Consider the following 16,302-nt stretch of genomic DNA (forward strand, 5'->3'; position numbering starts at 1 on the left):
TAAAAAATTAGAATTTGAGACAGCCAGATAAAAGTAAATACCAGCTAGACCATGTGAAGATTCGGGGCTCCCCAGTGGTCCAGGCTTCGGTGCAAGCAGAGCTGCCATGTGGGGCCCCCTGATACGGCAGAGCTTATGGTGCTGGACGTGTCAGCGGTGGAGAAATGTCACTGGGAGCTTACAACAGAGTCACATGCAGGTCCCTGGGATTCTGAGTAGGGCCACGCCATGCACAGCATGTAATCAGACTCCTGGAACTGCCCGTTAGAGCTGGGTTCTGTTGGATGAACCCTAACATCAGGTGGGCCCCGCAGCAAGATGAAAATGGTATGTCCCAGACTGAGCCCAAGCAGGGCCACCGGGCATGAGTACGTTGAATGGGAAGGCAGCCCAGACCCTCACGTCACATGCCATAGTGGCACCAATGCCCACCCCCCGGCTTACACCCCTGGCTGCACTGGGGAGGGGAGCTCTTGTGTCCTTTTATCCTCAGCTGTCAGACCTGCAGTGTGGTCTGAAACTTGCCCCCTCCAGCCTTCCCTTTCTCCCTCCTGAACAGATCTCCCACGTGTCTCATCCTATCTGGTGCCTGCTTCTTGGTGGATCTGAACTAAGGTGTGATCAGACTCTCTTTCTGGGAGAAAACTGTATTTGTTTGACAGAAACACAATGATGACCCACTTGGGGTGGAAGGTGGACCCCAGGGATGCTCCATTTGAACCACAGGGTCACTAAACTGACTTTAAGGAAGGTGGGTCCTGCCAATGCAGCAGCCTTTGTTCAGTGAGCACACAGGGGAGTCTGAAGGGAGGTGCCGGGGCCGAGGGAACCACAGGGCAGGCGGGACAGAGAGGAGCCCCCACACACGTGTCACTGGGTAGCGCTAGGAGAGGGATTATCGCAGCGACAGTGTGGCCTGGCAGGGAGCACAGACACGTGCAAACTGCTTGTGGTGGGTACCCCTGTACGACCACCGGTGTTCCCCAGTACTTGGGCAGGGGGACGTCTTGGGGGAACCGGAAGGGATATAGAGTTCTCCACGTGGGTTGGCAGGAGAGGCGAACAGAGACGGCTTGCACGCGAAGTGCTTAGAGACAAGTAATAGCATTGTTACGGCTGCCATGCTGAGTATTTTATAAGCATTACAGCATTTAATTTTCAAAACAACCCCATAAGGTAAGATTATTAACATATCCATTTTACACCTAAGAAAACTAAAGTTCAGAGAGGGTGGGTAACTTGCCCAACACAGCACGTAGCTGGAGGAGCTCATTTAAATCCAGGCTCATTTAAATCCAAAGCCGGTGATATTAATTTCAGCAATGAGGCGAGACCCCCTTTCAGCAGGACTGTGGGCGCAGAGACACAGTGTGTGGGCCCAGGCTGGCCTCAAACTCCTGGCCTCAAGTGATCCTCCCATCTCGGCTTCTCAAAGTGTTGGGATTACAGGCGTGAACCACGGTACCTGGCCACATTTTGCTTCTGACTCTTCTTAGGCCCTTGGGCAATTGTTCACCAAGAGCCTCCCCAAGATGAGACATTCTACAATTGAAGAACACCTGGAGTCTTTCTGATCACAGGCTGGGGACTGTCCTCATGCCAGAGTGTCTATTTCAAGGCCTGAGCCGACGGGAGGCGTGAGGGGTTGGGAAGGACCAGGAACCACAGGCAGAGGTGTGGGTCCTCTGGTTTCTCTGGGGGGGAAAACTCTGCGACCGTCACAGGTGTGATGAAATCCTCAAGGCAAACAGAAACACAAGCGACACTTCCGTGTGTCCTCAAACAACAGAAAACTCAGGACTCAGCTGAGCATGACCGAAGACCAGTGGTTCTGAGCAGGCATGAGGATCCCCCTGGAGGGGGGGAGGGCTGGCTACACACGGTTGCTGGGCCCCAGCTCAAAGTCTCCGAGTCACTAGGAGGGGCCCGGGAATCTGCATCTTCTAACAAGTTCCCAGGGGACTTGGATCCTGCTGGCCTTAGGACCGCATTTTAAGACCCAGCGCAGCAGTCAAAGCTGTTGGAGCCTCACCCAGATCCACTGCTGGGAATGTTGGCTGCCAAAGGCTCACAGCTGAGAAACGCTCTTGGCCAAGGTGGGGGCGTCTTGCCTAGGAAGTTATGCACAAGCTCCACCCACTCCCACCCTATGACCAATGACACTCATACCTCGCCTCACTTGGGGGACAAATGCCAGCAACTCTGTGGTCTAACTCATGCTCCAGAGCTTCCTGTGCTACCAGACAGACCTCCCTCTGGCACAGCTCTGGATGCTGTCTAGAATGTCTCATCTACTCCTCACAACAACCCCATGAGGAAACTGTGGCACAGAGAGGTTAAGCAGTCGGCTGAGGTCACACAGCCCTCCCTCCTAATCCACCAGCTCTGAATGCTTTCGACTCTCTCCCTTGATCCTTTCCACAACTCCCTGAGGTAATCTGGGTTTCATTCACTCAATATGGAGAAGGCAAGGCTGGGAGGAAAGTGACTTGCCCCCCACAGTCCGTTAGTGGCGGCAGAGACAGGAAGTGACCCCAGGCTTCCTGACTCCTGGTCCTGTTATCAGATTCTGGGGTGACACAAAGAACCGACCATGCCTTGCTGCGAGACAGATTTCTCAGGGCCCGAATCCCAGGCCTACAGCTCCATCCAACACACACAAGCCAGTGACAGCCGCTGACATGCACCCCAATATTCTTTTCCTTTCTCCTTGCTACCAGGAGTTTGGAGAGAGAGTCATTGGGCCAAAGTTTTTGCACTTCCTAACCCTGTCTCAGCTGAGAGCGTTGACCAACGCCACAAAGGAAGAGGAGATGGGGTGACAGTCCCACCCCCAGCTCAGAGCCCTGGAGCCGAGGGCCGGGGTGATGGATGCACGAAACACTTGGGGTCGAGGGAATAAGGGTCCCATCCTGCCTCTGCCATTTCCTAGCTGTGTGTCTTTGGACAAGCCACTTGTCCTTCTGCGTCGCAGGGACACATCTGTAACATGAGGATAATTCGGTCTCCCTCAAAAGTCTCCGGGACGGTGAGATGAGGTAAGGTGGGCTGCACTGTAAGACAGAACAGGCCGGAGGGTCTCCACTGACTGACTCTCCAACGATGATGGAGGCAGCACTCTGGTTTGTGAGGTGCTTACCCAGGCTTTTATTTGTCATTCATTCCTTCTACAGTCAGTTAGTCAGTCAACAAACCCTTTTCAGGCACTTGCTGCATCCCCCACACAAAGCCCAGCATCAGGAATATTCATTAGCACGTTTGATTCTCACAGTCACCCCAGTGGAGCAGAGAGCATCAGCTCCATCTTCCCTGAGGCTCAGAGAGAGAGAGAGAGAGATAAACTTGCCCAAGATCACCCAATGGGACAGAACAGGGACTCCAGGACTCCAACTCTGTGAAGTGCTATCGCCTGAGCACCAGGCTGTCACCACCGCAGCTGGGCCCCCACCCAGCCCAGCTGCTATGCTGAAACCTCCGAGAGGACTCTCTCCTCCTGGAAATGCTTCCAGCCTCGAGTCTTGCCTAGCGCATCGGTGACGCTTTCTCGTGCAGCTTTGGTATTTAGATGAGTTTTATTTGTCTCGCTGCCCGTTATAAAGACTCCCAGTTCCAAGTGGACAGAGCCACAAGACGAGAGAAAAAGCGCTCACGAGACTGACTTTTTATTATCCAGCCAGAGCAGGAGGGAAATGACTCCAATAAATCTCAAGTTTTATGTGCTCCAGACATTCTGCGGAGCCAGAGATGGCTTCTCAGCGCTGCCGACGGTACATTAAAAGCTCATTTTCCCAAACATGGTACTGAATATGCACTCGGAGGAAAGAGCCATTATACCGAGCGATAGCGAGGCTGCAGCTGACGGATGTCGCTGCGATTTTTCCTGAATTCTCCCGCGTGACTCGGAGCTGGTCTCAGAGCTCATCCTCTGTGACGTCTGGCAGCCTGCCCGGAATGAAAGTTAAACACCTGGCCTTTGCGCTCCTCCAGGCTGGGGGTCGTGACTCCGATTAGGACCCTGGCAGGGGGTGGAGAAGGTGGTCCCAGAGGGCGGTAAGTGATCGTAAAACATCACAAACTGTTCTAGGAATTGCAGCAGGAGTGGCGATCGGGTCTGAACTGGGAGGTCCGTGCAGCTATGACGTTTCAGCCTCTCAGGCTTTTGCCACTGTCCTCTGGCCCCCAAGGCTACCACCTCCAGGAAGCCTTCCTGCCACAGCCCTCCTCTGAGCCCAGAATGTCTCCTGATCCGTGTTCCAAGCTCCAAGCACCTCACACGTCATCGTGTTGTGGTGACGTATGAATGGGAATGGCTCGTCTCAGAGCGGGACAAAGTGGGCCTCGATCCCAGCTTGCTCCCTCCCCTCCTCATTCATTTATTCATTCTCTCACTCGCACTGGAAAGCTCTACAGGACAGACACGGAGAGCCCAGGCTGGGGAGTCGGCCTGCCTGGGTTCCAATCTTGGCACCACCATGTCGACACCTGTGTAGCCACGTCATTTACCTCTCTGGGCCTCTGTTTTCTCATCTGTAAAATGGCAACAATAATAGCACCTCCTCAGAGTCAAGGATTAAATGAGATAAAGGGTTTAAGGGGGCGGCAGGCACATAGTAAGTGCTAAATAAATGTCAGCAGACTACAGTTATAGCTCATTCATTTGGGAAAAGTTCACTGAGAGGACACAGGGTCAAACAAGGTATGGTCCTTGTCCTCCAAAGGCCAAGATGAGGCCTCTGACCACATGAGCGTGAATGGTGCTCCCCAGGGTTGGCCATTGGGGCTCTATTCGGTGCGTCACTGAGCTGCCTGTGCCAGCTCTTGCCTGGCACGGAGGTTGTGGGGCTGAAGTGAGACAGCCACGAGGAAAGCCAGGTTGGCGCCAACCTGAAACCCTGGCTGCTGTTCTCTGCCCCCTCCCCCAGATGGTGAGCACCCCAGGGAGTCCTTACATCCTCCAAGGCTTAGGCACCACTCTGTAGACTCACCCCTCACTCAGCCTGAAGGGTGCAGAGAGCACTGGGCTTTAGAGGCCTGGGTTCAAGTTCTGACTTTACCTTTCTTCCTGGCTATGTGACCTTGGACAAGTAATTCTCTTCTCCCATTCGTTCCAGAATAAATGTCATCGAGGGCTCCCTGCTAGCCAGGCCCTTTGCTAGATGCCGGGGCCGTGGGAAGGCACTAAACACAGGCCCAGCCTTCAAGCTGTCACAGCCCGGCAGCGCAGACAACTGTATGAAGGACAACCACGTATTTCCGTGAATTCACTGATCCCATCTTTATTTAAATTTTTGATATATTGTTCATCACGGTTTCTTGTGTTAATTTTCATTTTTAAAAATGTTGAGTTGAAATATGATGGATCTTGAGTTCTTTGGCATTCTCTTAAATTTTATGATTGAGGCAAGCATTTCACGTGCCGCACCCTAGTCCCAGCCAAGAGGACCCAGACAGCCTCCGAGAGAAGCAGCCTTCTGCACTGGGTCCCAACACAGGGACAGGCATTTGCCAGGTCACCAGGAGGGAAGACCCTTCTAAGCAGGGGGAGTAGCATGCAGTGGTTCTCACCGGGGACGATTCTGTCCCCCAGGGGACATTTGGCGATGTCTAGAGACATTTTTTGTTTTGATTTTGACTAGGGGAGGGCTACTAGAAGCCAGGAATACTGAGTAGAGGCTTAGGAATACTGCTAGACAGCCTATCATGAACAGGACAGCCCACTAATAACAGAGAATGATCCCACCCAACATGTCCCCAGTGCCCAGGTAGGGAAACCCCATGCTAGAGGACAAAGGTGGGAAACAGCATGGCACACGACGCCACCTCAGTCGGGGCTCCTGAACTCTCCGAGCCTCAGTTTGTACATCTGAAAAATAGGAACAATAAGGGTACCTACCTTAAACGGCTACCTGGGGGAAGCAACGGTGCTAAGTCTGAATACAGCAGGTGCTCAATAAATGTCTGTGCCCCATCCGTTCCCACTTTGAACACATCCCGAACTTTAGAGCAAACAGGTCTCAAAAGCGACAGCGTCCCTGCGTTCCAAAGAAAACTGGGACATGGAAAAGAACGTGTTTTGTCCCTTTCCGACCTTTCTTGTAGAGAAAACCATAAATCTTATCTCTTCAACAAACGTGACCCCGTTCGCAGAGAACTGGCCTGGGTGTCGGCTTATCACTGGCCTGAGTTTTAACAGGGAGTGAATTTTTATGACCGAGTTGTAAACCTTCGCAAAAACCATTTTGAAACTAAAGGACGCTGACAGAGTCTTAACTACTATAGCTGCTAAATTAAGCATGAGGGACGGGGTGGGGTGGGGAGTACGAAAGAAAACAAAAGTGCCCTAAAAGAGTTAGTGGGGGTAAAATGATGTTCATTAAAAATAGAAAAACAAACACACACACACACAAAAATCTTTTGTGTTCAACTTCACACTCGTACATCATAATGTTCCAGTAAAAGGCCATTTCCCCCTGAGATAATAAAAGAATTGAATTTTTCCTTATCGGTCATCTATTTTTCTAGCCGAAGCTATTACTCCCGCTCTGGGGTTGCTAGGCAACAAGAAATATTAATAGCAGCTTTTATTAGCTTAGCTTTTGCAGCCGAGTACCAGAATGAGAAAATGGGAAACATAAATGTGTTACATAAATCTTTCAACCTTTCAGAGCCGGTGTTAGTCTCTGTTTTCATAATGATTTATTGAAGTGATGGTTCATTTATGAGAAAAAGGAGTATAGGATAAGAAAATGGAGCAGTCCCCTGCAGGAGTGTTTGAAAATAAATAATTATAGCAGGGGAGCAAAAGCTGTTTAAAGCCATTTTTCTGAGTTTTATAAAATGTAAAAAGACATATTTCTTTCGCTTACTGCCTCTGAAAAACAGAGGAAAGGAGTCTCACCTGGACCCTGATGCATACAAAGAAAGCTCTGGGCCTCTGGCTCCCCGCAGTTAGGACCCTCAGAGGCCCATTTGGGAGATCAGTCACCTCCCCGCCCCCGCCCAGAGGAAAATTAGACAAAACATGGCACCCAGGGAAAGTCCACGAGGCAGGCACCCCTGTCGACCCCCTGCTTTGACTAAGATGGATCCTTCCCCTGGTCACGCAGCCAGGAAGAACTGAGTCTTGGGGCTTCACTTTCTTGGCAAGCAGTGGAGCTGTCACTTTGCTGTTGCTTTTAAGCTCTGAGCCCTGAGCGAGGTCCTTATGTAATTAATATGCCTTCCCCCTGGCTGTCCCCCCGGCGGGGGCCCGCAGCTGCTGGCCTGGTTTCCCGACACAGGTCTCTTAGACCCCGTCTCGGTGAGCCAGGCCGGCCACCTCCTGCAAAACCCACATCCTGCAGGTCAGCCCGGACAAATTGAGAGAAGACACTGCAGCCACCCAAATCCTGTCAATAAAGTGACTACATTAATAGACAGAGTAGCTTAGCGTTTGCTGAATACCTACCGTGTGCTGCTTCGCCTACATCTGATCACTGAATCTTCGTAAGTTCCTATGGGGCAAATAACATTACCTCCACTGTACAGATGAAGAAACTGAGGCTCCGGGAGGATTCACCCCTTGCTCTCGGTCTCAGGGTTGGGGGTAACACGTGAGGAAGTTGGGGTTTGAACTTAGTTCGGTCTGACCACAGAGCCTATGCTCCTAACTACTAGATATACTCTATGCCCAGAAAACAAAAACACACAGAAAAACAAAATGCCATCACTGTAGATTACAAAAATGGCCACACATTCCTGCCCCCTGCCCCCCTGCCCTCTGCAGTGCAACCCTGCCATCTCTCCCTTCAAGAGGCTGGATCTATTTCTCCACCCCCTGAGCTGGGCTTGGCCACGTGACTGGCTCTGGCCATGGGTCAGCAGCAAATGTGACGCCGGCAGAGGTTTGAAAAGCGCTGCATGCTGGGGCCTCCCCGCTCTTGCTGCCCCTGTGACCACCGCTGTGTGAACAAGCCCAGGCCACCACAAGATGAGAGACAGCCTCGTGGCCACATCACCCCCATAGGTCCCAGCTGAGGGCCAACTGCTGAGATGTGAATAAAGCCATCCTGGACCAGGCAGCCCCAGGCAAGCTGCAAGCGGACCCCAGAAATCACCCAAGCTAGTCCAGATCAAAAGAATCTCGCTGACACACAGAATCATGAGAAATAATAAAAATTCATTGTTTTAAGTCACTCAGTGTTGGGTGGTTTGTTACACAGCAAAAGCTAACTGATACAATCATAAAGCAAAACAAAACCCAGGACATGCATTAAGAATAATAAAATGAATAGGTTGGACTAGGGGGTCTCTGCTGCCCCCCATGGCTCAGAATTCCAGGGGACCAAGGGCTGGGGGTCTTCGGGTCCCTTCTCCTCAGAAAGAGATCTCATGGGTCTCAACTTGCAAGACTCAAACAGGGACAGACAAAGCCTTCTGGGGGAGGAGGGAGATGGCAGGGAAGGGAAGGGAGTGAAGGGAGATCAGAGGGAAATAGCACAGAACCGGAAGGGGAGGTGCTAGGAGGTAGATGAAGGACCTCCAGAGGCAATACCCAGCCCCTGCCCCTAAGCTCAAGGCCCTGTCCCCGGGATCCACTCCTCATCCCAGGTTCTAAGCCCTGCCCTGGGCTTCAGGCATGGGAACCCTCTCTATAGCAAGGTGCAACTTAGGAACAGCTCAGCCCCCTCCCCAACAGCCTGCCCCACGATACCAGCCTAGAAAGGCCCTTCACTTGGGGTGGGGGTCCCTGGGCCATGGCCCCTAGCCCTCTGTGTGGCAGAAGGAGCAGCCTCTGCAAGATGCTTTGTGACAGAGACCTAGAGCACAAAAGATTGAAAACTCAGCACTCAAGACTCTGGTCCAAGCTGACAGAATTGGAGCCTCCTTGGCCAGGGATGCTTGTGGCAGTGGTGGGAGGTCTGCCACACCTCAAACCCACATACTTGTCCCATATGTCACAGCTGACAAAGCAATTATTTCATTTTCCTACTAGTGAGGTCACCAGAGCTGGAATCCCAATCCCCATTTCACAGATGGGAAAACTGAAGCCAGGGGAGAAGTAATTTGTCCGAAGTCCCAGAGAAAGCAAATAAGAGTCACAGCTGGGAGGAGAATGCATGAATGACATCTGTCTACCACCTGGTGCTGCGTGAGTCCCCCAGCTGGACCACCCAGCTCTAGGGACCCTCAGGGTTCAGCTCCCAAATCACTAGACTCCATGGCGGGTGTCTGTCGAGGGGGCTCCGTCAGAACTCCCTTCCTGCTGGGCCGGGCCTCCACCTGCCCGAGGCGCTCCAGGAGTTTCTCTGGGCTCAGAAAGGGTGCTGGTTCCCCAAGAACTTGTCTAGAAATGTCAAGCTCTGTCCCCTCCCGGGATAGATAATTCTTCTCCCGGGTAAGCCAGAAGCAGAAGTTCGAACATTTCCCAAGGACGACTCCAAAATAAATGATTTCAGACTTAACAGAGCTGCTTAACAAATTCCACTCTTCGAGTTTCTTTGGGTATTTTAGAAACTGATTTACACATACAATATCTCTCTCAAAATGAGACAATCAACACAGGATAAAATTATTGAGTTATGAAAATAGGGGTCAGATGGAGGTGCAGCACTTTAAATTAAACCGGCAAAATATATCTTTCATACTAAATTGACTCTTTTTGTCTTGGAAATGAATGTTTAATCAGTTAAGACGATGAAGTCGAGGGAGAAGCCTTAAGCATATTTAATTTGGTAAAAGGGGCCCGATGCCAGTACCGTCCGCGATCCTCCCAGCAGGGATAGCTCTAGAGCAAGGGCTGACTCCCACGCACGCCCACAAGGCTGAGCAGGCCGGGGCAGGGGACCAGAAGGAATTGGTGGCCTTTGGGATCAGAGCCAAGGGGGCTTGGCATTTATGGGATGGCTGTCGGATGCCTTGGCCTCGCCCACTTCCCCAGGGTCGACATCCATGGTGCATCTCCGTCTGTGCAGACAGCATTGAGCACCTGGACCATCAGGGCATCCTCTGTGCCACTTCCGTGGCCCTGTGCCCGGCTGCACTGTCTCTCAGCCACCTGGCAAAGCTAGGAGGTGGATGGTAGGGGTCAGAGTCGGGTTTGAATTCTGGTTTTGCTGCCTAAGTGCTGTCTGACATTAATTCATTCACAACGTACTTACAGACTCTACCCTGTGTCAGGCCATCACTTCCCGTAGGAAGTGAGAACCCCACATCTGAGTCGGGGCCTCTTCCAGGCACGTGCATTTACTACGTTTTTAGAAACGGGCTCTTGATCTTCTCTCCGTCTGCACCGGGAGTCCGCAAGGGCATCGTGTAGATTCCAAGCCCAGAACAATGCCTGGTACCTCATAGGTGCTCAATAAAGGCTGCTGCACAGCTGCAGATCACTGCGGTAGTTGAAAAATGCACCCCAAAGACATCAGGTCTTAATTCTTGGAGCTCATGGAGGCTGCCATATTTGGAGAAAGAGTCTTGCAGATGTGGTTAAGCTAAGGATCTTGAGATGGGGAGATTACCCTGGAATATCCCCAAATGTCCTCAATGCTGTCACAAGTGTTCTTACAAGAGGGACAGAGGGAGCTTTCACTGACAGAAGAGAGGGCAGTGTGAAGACGGAGGCAGAGGTCAGAATGATGCTGCTGCTAGCCAAGGACAGCCAGAAACCCCAGGAGCTACAAGAAGTGAGGTCCTCTTGGCACCCTGATTTTGGCCCGAGGATACAGATTTTTGGACTTCCAGAGCTGTGAGAGAATAAATATCTGTTGTTTTTTTTTTTTTTAATTTCAAAGTATTACAGGGGTATAAATGTTTTCGGTTGCATGGATCACTTTTGTAAGACTTGAGTCGGGGTGACAAGTGTGCCCGTCACCCAGATAGTATCCACCGCACCCACCAGGGAGGTTTTCACCCGTCCCCTCCTCCCCCTCCCCCTGCTTGATTTCCATTGCGATTTACTTCCCTCTGTGCACATGTGTGCTCATCAGTTAGTCCCAAAAACGTCTGCTATTTTAAGCCACCAAGTTTGTGGTATTTGTTACAGTAGCCACAGGAAACTGATACGCTCACCTACCTCCCCGGAGTCTCCCTCCCTCGGTCGGGTTCTTAGGATCGATACATGAGAAAACGTTCGCAAAGCCCTCTGCACGGTGCTGGACACCGAGCAGATATTAACACAAATTGCCTCATCGCCCGCATCTGCGAGTGCAGGCCACGCACACGCAGACCCACGCCCTTCACCCTGCACTTCAGACGCATTCAGAAACTTTGTCTTTAAGGGCCCCTTGTCTGCACCAGATAGTCCCAGTGTATGTACACGTCCTTATCTGGTTTTCCCAGTTGGTCTGGGCGCTCTCCCCTGGGTAATAGGGTTTGGCTTATCTATCATGACATAAAGAGGGAATATAAAATTCAGCGAACCCTTGCAAAGTCTGACTAATGGAAGAATTAAGGCTATCTGAATTTGTGAAGCATCTTAAACATGAGCTAGTTTTAAAGAAATCTGGAAAACGACTGCAAAGTGCCTATTTGGACGGAGCCCAACCAAAGCATTTCCTAGGCAGGGTGACTGGGGGGTCATCTTTGATCAACAGATAACACGCTTCAGAATTATTAATATCAGAGCTATCGTAACCAGGCGGCCCTGCAAGTGTACCTGTGGGTATCTGCAGTCTGCTCCTTTAGGTAAATGAGACTTAAGGGAAAACGCTGCCATTTGGTGACAGTGGGAATTCATTTTTATTACTAATAACAATAGCAAATATTCTCTGATTGTTTACTCTCTGCCAGACATTTGCTAAGACTTTACATACATTATCTCAGATATACTTCACCACAGTCTTGAGGTGCGTCCTATTATCATTCCAAGACAAGGAAACCAAAGCCCCAAACACGGAGCCAGGATCTAATTCGTGTCGATGGAACTCCAGAGTCGCACACTAACCACTACCCTACACTGTCTCCATCAACCCCAGCACCAAAGGCCAGCGACACTGTGGCCCAGAACTGTGGCCAGACTCACTCCTGCACCACGGCTCTCGTAGCACATGACAAAGGTGCCCACCCAAACTGGGACAGTCTGGAGTAGCAAGGTTTTTGTTAGGAAGTTATCTGGGAAGCTAAGCTATACGAGTTCTAATAGAGTGACATTAAAGCCACATGGCTGTGGAGTCGGAATCGCTAGTTCCCTGAGAGATGAGGAAGCTGAGGACCTGCACCGTTGACGGGCCCGAAAGGAAAAGACACAGGAGCAACGGAGCATCGGTTTCCACTGAGTGAGAACAGAACACTATAAAATGTGGATCCTGAGTTTGTTTCTTCCTCCCTCCCTTCTTACTCTCCTTTTATTTCTCACCTAGCTTCAAAAACAAACAGAAAATGGGATATGCCTTATAAAAATGCACAGAGTACACCGGATTTTTTAAGCAAGGAAATATGGTGGTAATAAAGGAAGGGTGAACAATAAATAACACACAGTTGAGATTGTCTGAGTATAAAATGCAGGCCCTAAGGTCCCAGGCGTCTGTTAGAATTGGTCACAAATGTGACTGTGGCTTCTGACCAGTCATTGCAGAGGTGAACACAATCCACCCAACACCATGTGATTCTAATAGGAAAGTCAATTAAGTGACCCCTCCTTCCCTGCTACAGGTGTTTGTGACTCAAGCTGACAAAATACAAGACTGCTTCCTCCTGGACACAGGAGTTGGTTCTGTGATGCTCAGGCATGGTCCTCCCTGGAAGACCCAAACAGCTTCCTGCCAGAGATGTCAGGAAAGATGTCAGCTGCCAGCAGTCAACAGGCCTGTTATGGAAATGGGGATGGGAGGGGGATGTGACACTGCTGGAATTCCTGGATCAAACCAGGCCTGAAACCCCATGTCCACTCCCTAGAGAGTTTAGTCTTTTTTGCTTCAGCTAATTTGGTTCCTGTCACTTACAAATGAATGTAAGAGAGGTGACTAGTGTATAATATTGATATTAACTGTGAAGGAAACACAAAAGCAAAAATAGATACAAATCACACTTGTTCATGAGAAGAACTAGAATTCTTTTAAGGAGTTTTTTTATTGTGTAATATAAAAATTGGTCTACTGATTTTCTATAGGTCTTGATGGTTCAAATCAACCATTCATGCTTAAAAAAATACATCTCCTTAGCATGGGATTCCCAATCCTTATGACTCAGCCTCTGCTGAGCTCTTTTACCTCCTCTCTGTCCCCTTGGCTCCAGGTTCTTCCTCTCCAGCCCAACAAAAAGAAAAAACCGATGCCAATCCCAAGCTTGGCATGAGCACTGGGCCTCCTCCTTTGTACATTCTATTCTCCCGGCCTGGAAGGTCCTTTGTCTGCCTGCTGAATTTTTACCTACCCCATGAACTTTAACTCAGTAATTACCCCCTTCCCTGGAAGCCTAAGCATGATATAATTTTTTTAAAAAAATGATATGACTCCATTTATACGAAACATCCAGAAGAGACAAATATATAAAGACAGAAAGTAGATTAGTGGTTGTCTAGGGCTGGGGACTTCAGGAGGCAGGCTGGGAGCGATGGCAAGGGTACAGTGTTTCTTTTTGGGGTGATAAAATATTCTAAAATTGATTGTGTTGATGATTACATAACTCTGTGAATATACTAAAAGCCATTCAATTGTACACTTTAAATGGGTGAATTGTATGGCATGGTGAATTCCATCTCGCTGAAGCTATTAAAAACTAAAAATAAAAATGAGAGTATACTATTAACGAATAATAAAAACCAATACCAAGATACTATGAACAGAGCCCCCTAAGTGAGCGGCGTGCGGACGTTAAACTTCCCCCCGTGCCCACCCCCGGATTCTGCAGATGCCCACGCAAGCAACCCGGGGAAGCCAGACTCTGCACGTGAGCAGGGTCCTCATCAAGGCATCGTCACTCTGCTTCCCTCTCAACCCCCCTTCCCTGCCATAACCGGCAGGAACCATGGCAGGTGACAGGGACTCACCGTGGGCAGCTGGCCCGACAGCAGGTGGCTGTCCTGTGCCAGCATGTTGGACACCATGATGGCAGGGAGGTCCATGGCCTGGTAGGAGTAGGCAGGGAGCAGCCCGTTGGGGGTGAGGCCGTGGCACAGCGAGTGGTAGCTGGCTTCGTGGTCCCCCAGGTGCAGGAGGGACGGCTCGGGGAGGTTAGGAGGTGTTATCGGGGGAATCTCATAGTCCTCGTTGCTCTCGCTCTGGCCGTTATAGGTCTAAAACATCAAAAGGGCATGTTGTTGGGGGTCAGTGTCTCACAACTGCAGAACATACTCATCAGCACCAATAACAGCAACGACAGTAACGACAACAACCCCTGGGTGAAGGAGAAAGGGGTGAGCCCTCTGCAAGACAGAGGGTCAAGACTCCTGCCCTATCCCCCGACGGATGCTCCGTCCCACTGGAGGCCCTCGGCACCAAGCCTGCCTGCCTGGAGAGTGGGGGCCGGCTCCCGTCCACCCGTCCCTCTCTGTTGTCCCACCAGATCTGGCCCCCACAGCCCACTTGGATCCATCTTTCCACATCCGCCCATTTTACAGATGGGGACTTGGATGGAAGGAGGAAAGCGGTCCCTCCAAGGTCAGTGGACGAGCTGGGAATGGAGCCGAATTACCCCGACTCCCCGCCTGGTGGTCTTTCCAGGGCGGCTGGATGATTTTCCCTGGTGTTCCCAACACTCAGCCCGACTGGGGCTTCTCCTAGTCTTCCTCATCTCAGTCAGTGGTACAAACATTCCCGAGGAGCACAAGCTAGAAACTAGGAGTCACCCCAGACACCTGCCTTTCCAACCCGTGCTTGTTTACTTTTTCCCACCTCCCTGAACTGTCCAGGAACCTCCAGGACAATGTTGAACAGAAATGGTGAGAGTGGACACCCTTGTCTCTTTCCTTATCTTTAAATCCAACATTTTACCGTAATGCACGATGTCTGCTGCAGGTGCTTTCAGTTGACCTTCAGCAGGCTGAGGGAATTCCTCGCTTGTCAAGGTGGGTGTTTTTAATAAAAAATTGTGCATGGCTTTTTAATTTTAACAAATTCTTTTCCCCTGCATCTACTGAAAGGCTCAAATGACTTTTCTCCTTTAATTCAGTTCACACAGTAAGTAACTCATGAGGTTTTCTAATGTTAGAATAAACTTGCATTCCTGGAATAAACCCTGCTTGCTCACGATGGTAACGATGTATTATTCTTTTTAAGGATTGTTGGGGTTTGTGCGCTGATCTTTTGTTTAGGATTTTTGCATCAGGTTCCCAAGTGGGATTGGCCTATAATTTTCCTGTCTCACACTGCCCTTGTTGGGTTTTAGCACCAACGCTACATGAGCGGGCGGAGTCATTCTTCCTCGTCTATACTCTGGAAGAGAGCAGAGCAGCAGAAGAGAGATACTTCCAACTGGAAGACGGATCTGAAGAAATTATCCAGAATTCAGCAGAGAGAGTCAAAGAGAAAACGTGAAAGAGGTTACGAGCAGTAAGGGTGTCTAATGGACGTCTGTCCAATCAGCATTCTGGGACAACAGGTCAGAGGGATAACTGGAGAGATAAGCGTTGAGAATATTCCAGAACTTACGAAGGATACCAAAGGTATTGATGAATATGAGGGTAAATTTTAAATCAATCAAAATATTTATGTAGAAAGAGGGGGAACCTAAACCACAATAGCATATAGGAAAATAATATCTTCTAACATCTTTGTATTGTTTGGTAAGTCAAGGATGTATATCGAAACAGCCAGGGTCACTGAGCCCAGCACTGTGCCTGGTTCCTGGTGGGCCAGCCCTGACCGACTGCTTGCTGGCTGGTCACTGGGCTGTGGGGACAGGCGCCTGTGCCTAGAGCCCCAGCGACAGCAAGGAGCGCAAGGTCCCTAAACGCCTGCTTGGTGCCAAAGCCTTTCTCCTTGGACACCACGTGTGACCCTCACAACGATTCCATGGGGAAGAGCCCTAGACTGCACTGCATGGCCAAGAAACAGACCCTGAGAGGTGAGCGGCTGCCCCTGCCCCCAGGGCCCACCCCTTGGACCCAGAGCTCACGTCACCGCTCGCTCACTGGCTCCCTCTGCAGGGCTGTTGTGGGATCATCTCATAGATGAGCAAGCAGCGATCAGGGACGAGGTGACGACTGTGCCCACCTTCTTGCTTCACCTTCTCTGTCTCCGTTCTCACGTGGGAGTTTATCAGCCCCAGTCCTGAGCTCCCCTCTCCTCCTGCCCTATGCCCTCTCCCCAGGGGGCCCTCACCAGTCTTGGTTTCAGTTCCCACCAAGGTGCCACATTTACGCCTCCAGCCTTGGTCCCTCCTCTGAGC

General features: G+C 50.5%; 1 protein-coding gene across 4 annotated transcripts in view; it reads right to left on the minus strand.

The window, feature by feature from the left end:
- The window catches only part of TOX2 (TOX high mobility group box family member 2), a 135,028-nt gene that overhangs the window by 38,205 nt on the left and 80,521 nt on the right, over positions 1-16,302 (minus strand). For all 4 annotated transcript variants that reach the window (XM_069495880.1, XM_069495883.1, XM_069495882.1 and 1 more), the window contains one exon: positions 13,964-14,209. In XM_069495880.1, the coding sequence (XP_069351981.1) occupies positions 13,964-14,209 (246 nt within the window). The remainder of the gene's footprint in view (positions 1-13,963; positions 14,210-16,302) is intronic.

Source organism: Eulemur rufifrons, chromosome 20 (genome assembly GCF_041146395.1).
Source record: "Eulemur rufifrons isolate Redbay chromosome 20, OSU_ERuf_1, whole genome shotgun sequence".
NCBI classification, from domain to species: Eukaryota; Metazoa; Chordata; class Mammalia; order Primates; family Lemuridae; genus Eulemur; species Eulemur rufifrons.